General features: G+C 48.7%; 1 protein-coding gene, 1 long non-coding RNA gene and 1 other non-coding gene across 3 annotated transcripts; all 3 read left to right on the top strand.

The window, feature by feature from the left end:
- On the top strand, window positions 1-3,705 carry LOC109743345 (uncharacterized). Its single transcript, XR_002228048.3, has 7 exons — window positions 1-1,503; window positions 1,609-1,809; window positions 2,003-2,057; window positions 2,134-2,991; window positions 3,146-3,212; window positions 3,289-3,361; window positions 3,581-3,705. It is a non-coding gene; the product is annotated as an uncharacterized lncRNA (long non-coding RNA).
- Window positions 3,706-3,796: 91 nt separating this feature from the next.
- Window positions 3,797-5,899, top strand: LOC109743340 (translationally-controlled tumor protein homolog; the record flags this gene model as incomplete). The annotated part of the gene is made up of 4 exons (XR_005767035.2): window positions 3,797-3,871; window positions 4,376-4,496; window positions 4,583-4,693; window positions 5,644-5,899. It is a non-coding gene; the product is annotated as a translationally-controlled tumor protein homolog (transcript).
- A 93-nt stretch (window positions 5,900-5,992) lies between these two features.
- On the top strand, window positions 5,993-8,867 carry LOC120961809 (uncharacterized). Its single transcript, XM_040391155.3, has 2 exons — window positions 5,993-7,196; window positions 8,020-8,867. Exons 1-2 carry the CDS (start codon window positions 6,655-6,657, stop codon window positions 8,603-8,605), a joined length of 1,128 nt encoding a protein of 375 aa, XP_040247089.1. The 5' UTR covers window positions 5,993-6,654; the 3' UTR covers window positions 8,606-8,867.
- Window positions 8,868-9,805: the final 938 nt, after the last annotated feature.

The raw sequence follows: 9,805 nt of genomic DNA, 5'->3' as shown, positions 1-9,805 counted from the left end.
TAGGAGCATCGGTTATTGTTTTCGGAGGCATAACAGACCCTCCCACCTTGGAGGCTTTGGTGGTTAGTGAGGCATTAATGTTGGCTAAAGATCTTATTCTACTCAAGCTACATGTCGCCTCAGACTGCAAGACGGGGGTTGATGACATAAAGCATCGAAGCTCGGCGAGCTATGGAGCTATCATACATGAAATCATATACTAGCATTTTAGTGTTTTTACTTTGTGTAATTTTTTCCATGAATTTAGAAACTCGAATTTTGAGGTTCACGATTTAGCGAAGCATGCCATGTTTGGTAGGCCAACCCGTAATCTTATGCTTGTCACCGTAATCATTGTGACCACTTAATAAAAGCTTCGTGAGATTGCAAAAAAAAAAACTAAGCAAATTATTTCTTTTTTTCTGTGAGATGAACCGAGTTATTTCCTCCTTTTTTTTCCTAAAAAAGATAGAGCTATTTTCTACTTGGCGTCTTGGCGCGGACCCTGCGAGGGCCTGTCTCGAGCCCCCGCAGGCCCGGTGTAGCAGCCTCCCTGAGTGGTGTTGGCATTCCGCCGAACACCTAGCGGGCGCACGCCACTGGTGCCACTCAGTTGCTGCAGTCGCCGGCGAACGGCGGCAGGCACACACATCCGCATTCCGCGAGGTGACCGGCTCGAGGAGCAGGCGCGCACCGGAGGAGCCTTTCTTCCCCGCTTCCGACGATGGTAGCTGCCGCCGAGCCTCGGACGATTCCGAGCTCGTCGCGCATCTCCATCCAATTCCGGCTGCTAGTAGCATCTCCCAGCCCCTCTCCTTCGTTCCCCACCCCAGTTTATTCCGAGAGGAGCCGTAATCGCAACCTTGCACCGCCGCCGCCGTCACGGAAAACTGCCTCGTCGCCAACCTCCTCCTCCCCCGCCTCGGCGCCCCTCCGATTCGAGCTTAGGGTGACTCCTGTGTTGGGCACGTACTGAGCACGCAGCAGCAGCAGCTAGGAAGCTGGCCCGGCATCTGCGCGACGGCATGCGCAGCTCGACACATGGAGGAGCCATGGGCGGGCGCCGGCGCGAGACCGCAGCTCACGCGGGCGTTGCTCTGTGCCAGGCGCAGTCCGGTCCCGGCAGCGGTGCGCGTCAGAATCGCCCCGAATCTTGATCCCAGGCCACGCCGCGCGCAGCAAGGCCGTCTCGAGCAAGTCAGCCGAGGATGCCGCAGGCTAGGTCCGTGCCGTGTGGGCGGGGAGCGGAGAGCTGGGAGACGCAGGGAGCTCGTGGAGGTCTAAGGACGCGCGCGTGCCCGGCGACGGCGCTCTGACGCACCCAGAGCTTCCCGCCTTCCTGGGCCGACGCCTTCACGGTTGACGCTCCAGAGCTCAGGAACGCCAGTCGCTGTCTCGGCGATGGGCATGCACACAAGGTGCTCGACAGAATGTACGAGCGAGAGACAGTAGTGTGTGTGCACGCTGATGGGCGGGCCCTTTGTATATGCATCTGTTGCTAACCGCTGGTTAGACTGATTGGACGTAAGTGGTTTGTAAAATTCACAATCGCATGCTTTCAAGTCTTAACAAACTCATTTGCATTGTGAAACCCATGCACTATTATCTAACAATATTTGTCTGTTGCAGGATCAAGGAATTGATATCTCTGAGTTGCTTGGGTTCATACGGGAGTCAAGCGCGATGAGTGAATCCCTAGTTGACTATGGAGAACAGAAGCCATGTGCTGTAACTAGAACTACAGCAAAAACACTTGCAGAGTTCCTGGGAGTTTCAATGGTTAAAGACAAAGGAATGCACTGCCAATATATAGTTGCTCGAGAGTCACAAGTAAGTACTGAAGATGTTTTACCCCATAGCTTATAAATTCTTATATTTGCCAATAAATTATGTGACCCTTTCAGCATATGGGCAGAGTATCCTCACTCATGTGATGCCAACAATTTGCTCCTATAATTTTCAGCCGTTTGAATTATTGTATTTAATGTGTCTATGGTTATGTTGTCTTTCCCAAATCATGTAGGCCCCTCTAGTGAGCGAGTGTGCTGTTCCGGTGGCTGTTTTTGAGACAGATGCTGGTACTACTTTTCATGCAAATCGCTGCTTTGGTATCTCCCAAACTGTTCAACTCACAGCCATCCTTGTATTTGACAGAAATTGCTAAGTTCATTTACGAAAATGGCGCAAAGTCTCCACGGAAGCAAACATCTGATTTACTCTTGATTGGTCTCACTACAAGCAGCACCTAAGCTTGGTTATTCAGAAGATCATAACCATTCCTGCAGCAATGCAAAAGATAATATACATTTCTTTTTTTGTTCCTGTTAATTATCTGCACCGTTTTGAGATATTCAACTCTACAGATTTCAAAATCCTGTTCCCTGAGTTCTTCCCCTTTCATAGTTGAGGAGAGATGGGCCTGGTCCCTTTGGGTTGCAGAGACTTTCCTGGCTGGTGTTTCAGTCTGGTGCTCCTATGTGGGAGGTGCACTTTAAGTTATTGAATTAATTTAGCAACAGAGTGTGTCTCCTTGACCCTTAGCTTCAGCTTGTAAGTCCATATGCCGAATCAAGGCGATATTGGCCAAAGCAGTCCTGCTGGTCATTCTTGTTAGCTAGTGCCTGCCTATGAGATCAAGACTTCATATAAAGTAGTTGGACTCTTACTGTGGTGCTATGATAGCTGCACCAGGTTTCAGTGTTCCAGATGTCATTGGAAACAATTTCTTTTAGTATATTGTTTCAAGCAATGTGCCATCTATGTTTTGTATGGATTAGATAGACACACCTTATGTTATTTGGACTCATCTATTTTTCTTCTGTTATGCTAGAGCTACAAATGCAATTGAGACTAAGCCAAGTAAACCAAGTACAGTACTGATGGCCAATCAATGCTCATGTTTCCTTCTGTTTTTATCAGGTTGGCTGCAAGAAATGTCAGTTACATGGCAATGGTGGGAATCGGCCTACATTTTTGTTCAAACAATTGTCCCTCTTTAGATCACATTGACAGGCATGTATTTTTTCAAATTTTACTTTTTTCTTGCTTGCTCCAAGTACTCTGCCTGGCTTTTTTCTTGCATGGGCTGTTGCTGATGGGATCATGTTCAAGATTCCTATCAACATGCCTAGAGTTTTCTACCTAAACTCGAAAGCTCTTGTCACAGATGAGTTTCCAAGAAGGCGTGTAAAGAAGATTCTTCCTGATGAAGACCATGTTTCGATCTCATCAAGGTGAAAATTGTGAACAGTAGCTGGAAACTAACTAGGGATGCAATTTACATAACATACTAATGTCTATGGCATTCAGGTTGTAACTAGCGAAGAACAATTCAGAGCTGAAGGAAAAATTTACTCCTCATTTTGTAGAGCCAGATGTTGAAGTGAGTATTTGCCAACTTGCATTTGGTTTTGTACTGTTTATATTTTATCCCTGATGAACATTGGAGTTGCATTCAGAATTGTCTCTCGCTTCTCTTGAAAAGCATTTTCGGGGTGCTTGTCAAACTCCTGCCCATTTGCATGAATATCATACATAAAACACCAAACCTGACCTTGCTGTTTATCATGCTAAGTTCTTATTCGATGATTTTCTCTTTTAGATGGACACACATCACTGGATGGAGGTAGCAAATATGTGCAAAGAATGTTACTTGGTTGTCAAGCGGTAGCTGGTAGAACAAGCATGAAGCGTTGTGCTGGATCAACTCAATTGTTTTATCAAAGGAACAAGCATGCCCTACCATTAGAACTGTTTTGGGTTAGGATTTGCGGTCACGCGATCGATTTGACTGAATCTGCTGTGTTTATGTGTGGCAGGCGACAAGCTCCCGTTGGATTCGTTCCCGTACATGGAGCTGGAGGAGGCCGTGCTCTGGGAAGTCGATGGCCAAGTAAGCGTTCTACTCTCCAGATGCTGTGTGTACGGTGCCTGGTTAGGTTAGCGTCATAGATCACGTGCTAGTTAGTTAATTCGACCTCATCAAATTTGTCAAAATACATGATCTGGATCAGGATCGCTCATCTTGCTGGCATGGGATAGATTGACTATCATAGTAGTCATCCAGTTTACCAGGCTTGTATCTGCTCTCATGGCGTGCTATATCGTGCAGCCTCGACACTTCTAACGTTAAAACTACGCATGGGTTCTAGGTTGATCGATTGTTATGTTTTTATGTCGAAAAGCAAAAAAGATATTATTAATATTATTAGCCTATAGATGCAAGTAGCGTACAATATCTGTGAATACTGGATGGTCTGGTGGATCTGCTTGTGTAAGCAATTACAACCAATTTGTGCATACAGATATACATATTTTAGTTGTTCATATCTGATGAAGAACATGGTGCAGATGGTTTAGTTTATTTGATAATTTATACGGTTTTGAATGCTTGTAGTGGGTCGTTCAAGAAGCATTTGACTCGGACATTGGTGCCAACCCCTCTGCTGAGGGTGGTGGTGACAGACAAGGGTGTCGATGGCCAAGCTGTGAAGGTGGTTGACACCTTCCGTCTTCAGGTTGCTTCCTCTGATGTTCTTGGCCTACTATCTATATATACAGTATGCACTTGTTCATTGTGCCAAGTGCTCATTGCCTTGTGCAGGAGCGACCTGCCTTTGACAAGAAGCAGTTTGTCACTCACATGAAGCGCTGCATCAAGATCCTCGGTGCCAAGCTTGAATGAGAGGAGCAAGCTCAAGGCCCCTGAGTTGTAGTAAGTTGTTTGCCTTGCCTTGCCTTGCCTCAAAAGTGTTGGTAGTACTACATTCATTCTTCCTTTGGTATTCCAGATGCTGGCAATTTATTATGCATAAAACCTGCTTTTGTTTGGGAGGGCAGTATACTGATATATCCATCCATTCAACTTATGCAAGTTCTAAAACTGCTGAAATGTTATTTTCAATGGGCACTGCATGAATTATTAGGCTGTACTACTACCTGTGCTACTGCTAGCATCTACTAGTATCACTAGTGATGTTTCCTAGTACTTCCTCCGGTCCTTTTTAGTTTCGATATAAATTTGTCTGAAGTCAAGCCTTGTAAAATTTGACCAACTTTATAAGAGAAAACATTAACATTCACAATATGAAATCAATATCAGTAGATGCGTCATGACTTAAACTTTTATATTATATAACTTTGGCATAGTGGATGTTGATATTTTTCATATAAATATGGTCAAACTTTATGAATTCTTACACGCGGAGTAAAAAGGATGGAGGGAACACTAGTAGTGTTGACAGCTTGGGTGCGCCGTGCGCGCATCTAGTAGTAGTACTGGTGATTATTTCTTTTAAGTCTAGGTAGGTCCAGAGTGAGTGTCGACATCTTGGGTGCGCACAGGCTTTGGACATGTACCCTAGTATTATTAATAATTTGTGATAATTTGGAGTATAGAGTGGCAGGCCCAAGAGGAGTGTCGACATGCCTGGTGGGTGGTGGCCAGCACTAGCAGAGCGCGTGCCTGGACCTGGACATTGGGTGGAGCTCGCTGCTCTTGCTCACCACAAAGCGCTGCGCTGTGCACCGTGCACTGTGCTGTTTGTTGTACCAGTAGGATTTGGCTGGATATTTTTGCTGCTTTATAATATTTTTACTATTACTGCAGACTCGTCTTTTATATCAATAATAAATAAGTAAAATCGCTGCATTTTATTTATGCAGTTGACGACTCTCAGCGATGCATGCATGGTGGGAGGGAGGCCCGACCCCGTAAAATCAGGGCAGCCAACGAGCGGCCATATCTTTATTTTTAGCCCGTGATTAATGCCATGCCAGCCAATGAGGGAGGAGGAATTAATTATTACTATATGTAATTTGTGCTGCTGTATCAGAGAGCGGTTAATTAGGATCAATGGGCGCCGCCGCCGAATATTAAGGAGGATTTTGGCCCCATATCTTTTTGAGTTTTGGATGGAAACGTCTGACTGATTGGCCCCTCGTGGATGCGTAGGGATAGCTTGCCTCTGTCGTCTCTACATAAGCCTCGTTCCCCCAGCACACAACTCGTCACACATTTTTATCCCCGAGTCCCAATCAAAGCTGAGTAGTAGTAGTACTAGTTGCATGGCGTGCCCGTGCTTGCGCCTGAGTCGCCGGACTCCGGCGTGTCTCCGTTTGGCTGTTGTACCGGCGCCACCGGTCCGGCACGCCGCCAGCCGGACGCGACCGGGCGGCCGGCGCCCATCGCCGTGGCGGCCGTCTCTCTCGCGGACCGGCCGGCCGCAAGATGAGATCCACACCCTGCCGTGCCGCCAACCAAGCTGCAAAATCTGAGTGTGCCGTTCGACTAGTCCACGCACGGGACACACGCAACCAAAGCAAGCTTGCTCCGGCGACGCAGGCGAGGGTTCCATCCGGCCAGGGACACACGCGCGCCCGCCCGCCCGCCTTCAAAACCCGTCTCCACCCTGCTCCGGCGCATCCCGGCAGCCTTCAAAACCCGTCTCCACCCCGCTCCGGCGCGTCCCGCCCGCCTTCAAAACCCGTCTCCACCCCGCTCCGGCGCATCCCATCTCACCTCACCTCACCTCCTCACAGAAAGACAGACCTCCCTATAAAATCATCGGTAGAACCCTAGCGCCCCCCACCCTCCTCTCTCCATTCCGCCTCCGCCGCCACCCTCCAAAACCCCACCTCGCCCGCCACCAGATCCCGCCGCCACCACCACCCACCATGGCTACACCCACACCCTTCAAGTTCTTCGCGTCCGACGACCGTCAGGTGGGGCACCTGCTCGCCGCCGTCGATGCGGCGGCGTCCCGGTGCACGGCGGCGGCGCAGCGCCTCGAGGCCGCGGCGACCAACGAGGCCAAGCTGAAGGGGAAGGGGGAGGCGGCCGATGCCGACGCGGCGCGCGCCACCAAGCTCGCCGCCGAGCAGCTCGCCTCCGCCGCCGAGGAGGTCGCCGTCGCCAAGAAGACGCTCGCCGTCGTGACTCACGCGGTCGCCAAGGCCGCCCTGGCAGACGCATCTTCAGCCACCAATGCGCTCGTGGATCTGCTCGAGAAGGACGGCCACACCCCCGCCCAAGTCGCCGCCGCCACTGCAACCGCAGCTAAGGTCCTTCTCGCCATCGCCGACAAGCAGGCGCTGGCCTCTGCCGCTCGCGCCGATGCGGTCTCCGCTGCCAACTTCGCCAAGGCTGCCACCTCCTTCGCAGCGTCCCCGACAGACTTCTACGTCTTTTCCTGGGAGTGCGTTGAGCCATCCAACATGTGAGTACTAGTGCCATTTCTTGGTTGCATTACAAATTGCCTGTCCGTCTTGCCATACGAAGTTGCCATAGGAGTGCTAGTTAGAGAGGATAGTATTGGTCAACAACAGTGTGGTTATGCTAAATTAAGCAAACCCAAGGTAGTTTGGCATCTACTGCTCCTATTTCTTATAACATGTAGAAAACAGAAAAGTTTCTGCTGTCGATGAAACTGTAGCTCTCCAGCTTGTTGTGGCGGATGTGAATTTGCTTAATTTACAGGAAGTCTTAACTTGCTGCAAGTCATGTTTTTACATGTACAATTTGACACAGCATCATGGTCTGTCTGATCTAGATGGCTGATCAGGCAGCATCTTGCTCATTTCTTCAGCCACACAGTGCAGATTTCTCAGTTATTCTAGATGTAGCCTGCTATGGTACTCATCGGGTTCTTACTTTCAATGTGGAACCTATCACGGTCTGATCTAGATGGCTGATCAGGCAGCATCTTGCTCATTTCTTCAGCTACACAGTGCAGTTTTCTTCAGTTATTTTAGGTGTAGCCTGCTATGTTACTCATCAGGTTCTTACTTTCAATGTGCAAAGTTGTCTTTAGACGTTTCAGTCAAGCTAGCTGCCCTTGCAATATCGGTTGCAGCTTCAGTTATTTTAGGTGTAGCCTACTATGGTAATCATCAGATTCGTGTTTTCAATGTGCAAATGTGTCTTTAGATGTTTCAGTCAAGCTATCCTTTGTTGAACAAAAATAAAACAGAATAGTTTCTTGGTTGTAGTGCCGCTTCTCCTACTAGTATCTGACTTTGTCGATTGTGTTTGATGCGCAGCAACCAGCAAGAAGGTCCAGCTCCTAGCAAGGAGAGAAGAGATGGGAGAAACAGCTACTTGGAGGCGCTCATTGGGGGCAGCGGTGGGGGAGGTCCGAGGGGGCAGATCATTGCAGTGGCAGCTCGCCTCGTCAACAGGGAAATGGCCAAACATGGCCAAGTTATGTCGATCAACAATATTGCAGAAATCTTGAGGTCGCCGATTGATGTCGGGTCACCTCAACTCAAGGCCATATTGCCCCATCTCGTTACCATTGCTCCTCAGCTCCCCATCCCCGAGCAGCTCCTTCCCGAGCTGCTTCTGCCCTCGCAGCTGCCAGCCATACCTCAAGTCTTGCTTCCGCCGGCCTTCCAGGCAGCTTCCGAGGTCGCCAAGGAGGTCCAGCCGACGGTGAAACGGGGTGGGTGGAAGGACATCAACGTGGGAAACGCAATCGTGACTACTGCAATCGGATGGTGCGTCGGCATGGGGCTGGATGCGGCCTACGAGGAGGTCAAAGACTACCGCCCTGATTTCTCCAAGCTGGGACAGTTCTCACTGGACGAGACCCCCGAGCCTCAGGCTAGTGGTAAGAACTTTGAGTAGACTTGCGTCTCAAGCATGTGGGAAGTAATAGAAACAGTAGACGTCTATGATCATTTTGCTTTCTTCCGTACCTCCTGCGGGTGTGGTTCTTGAAGTCGGCAGAACTGCTAATGGAGCTTTTGTGATGTTGATGCTATTGCCTGATGAAGCACTAGGCGTTTATGATCATTTTGCTTTCTTCTGTGTCTCCTGACCTGCGGGTGTGGATCTTAAAATGGGCAGAACTGCTAATTAAAGCTTCCGTGCTGTTGATGTTGGCATATGTTTGCTTGTCCTGTGTTTGTTTCGTTGGTCTGGTTGATTTAGTCGCTGTGTGCTCACTGTGCTCTTTGTGGAGAGGGCTCGCGAGGCGGTAATGTCCATTCCCTGTTCCTAGTTTATTCCTATTGCATTGAGAGATGGGGTGTCAGGTGTGCATCTTATCGTAGTACACAGCAGGCCTATGGCCAAGTTATTGCTATGGCCAGTTAGTGCGCTGAGAATTGGGGATTGAGGAATGGTTTGGTGACACAAGTAGAGCGCAGCAGGGTTTGAACCAAAGAAATCAAGCTCAACTCAAACAATAAGTTTGATCAAAATGGTGGCTTGGATTCTACTCCCTCCGTAAACTAATATAAGAGCATTTAGAATACTAAAATAGTGATCTAAACGCTCTTATATTAGTTTACAGAGGGAGTATAAATCATTCTCTACATTGTAAAAATGATACCTTCCAGCACAAAACAAGCTAGGGCAGATAATCCAAACAAAGCTAACAAAAACTGAGCTCAGAATTAAGTTGAGCTAGTTTGCCCTTCTTTGGCTCCCTGCTTGATCTTGCTGTTGCTTCTCTGCCCGCTACTTCTGAGGCATCAATGATCAATCTAACCCTGGGGCATTTCTGAGTCAGAACGACCAAGTTAGAAGCGTGTAGTCGCCTGGGTGTGTGCTCTGGCCGGTTGGCACATCTTGGTTCTCATCCAGTGGTTCATTTTGCTAGGATGTGAGGGCCCTTTCCAACTCGGTTTTTTGTTGTTGCGCGTGGCACCCAGTTTCCCGACACGGTTGATCTATGCGCCAATTGGCGCAACAGGTCAGCTATAATAGAGAGGTATGACTGTCTAATTCGGTGTTTGGCCCTGCTGTTCTTTTTTGCTTCAAAACTAAGATCTGATCTGGTTCATGCTGGTCTCCTCGATTTGAACACCGACGGGTTTCGGT

This window comes from Aegilops tauschii, chromosome 1 (assembly GCF_002575655.3).
Source record: "Aegilops tauschii subsp. strangulata cultivar AL8/78 chromosome 1, Aet v6.0, whole genome shotgun sequence".
In the NCBI taxonomy this organism is placed as follows: Eukaryota; Viridiplantae; Streptophyta; class Magnoliopsida; order Poales; family Poaceae; genus Aegilops; species Aegilops tauschii.
Note: the sequence above shows the minus strand (reverse complement) of the source record. Positions and strands in the feature narration are given on the sequence as shown.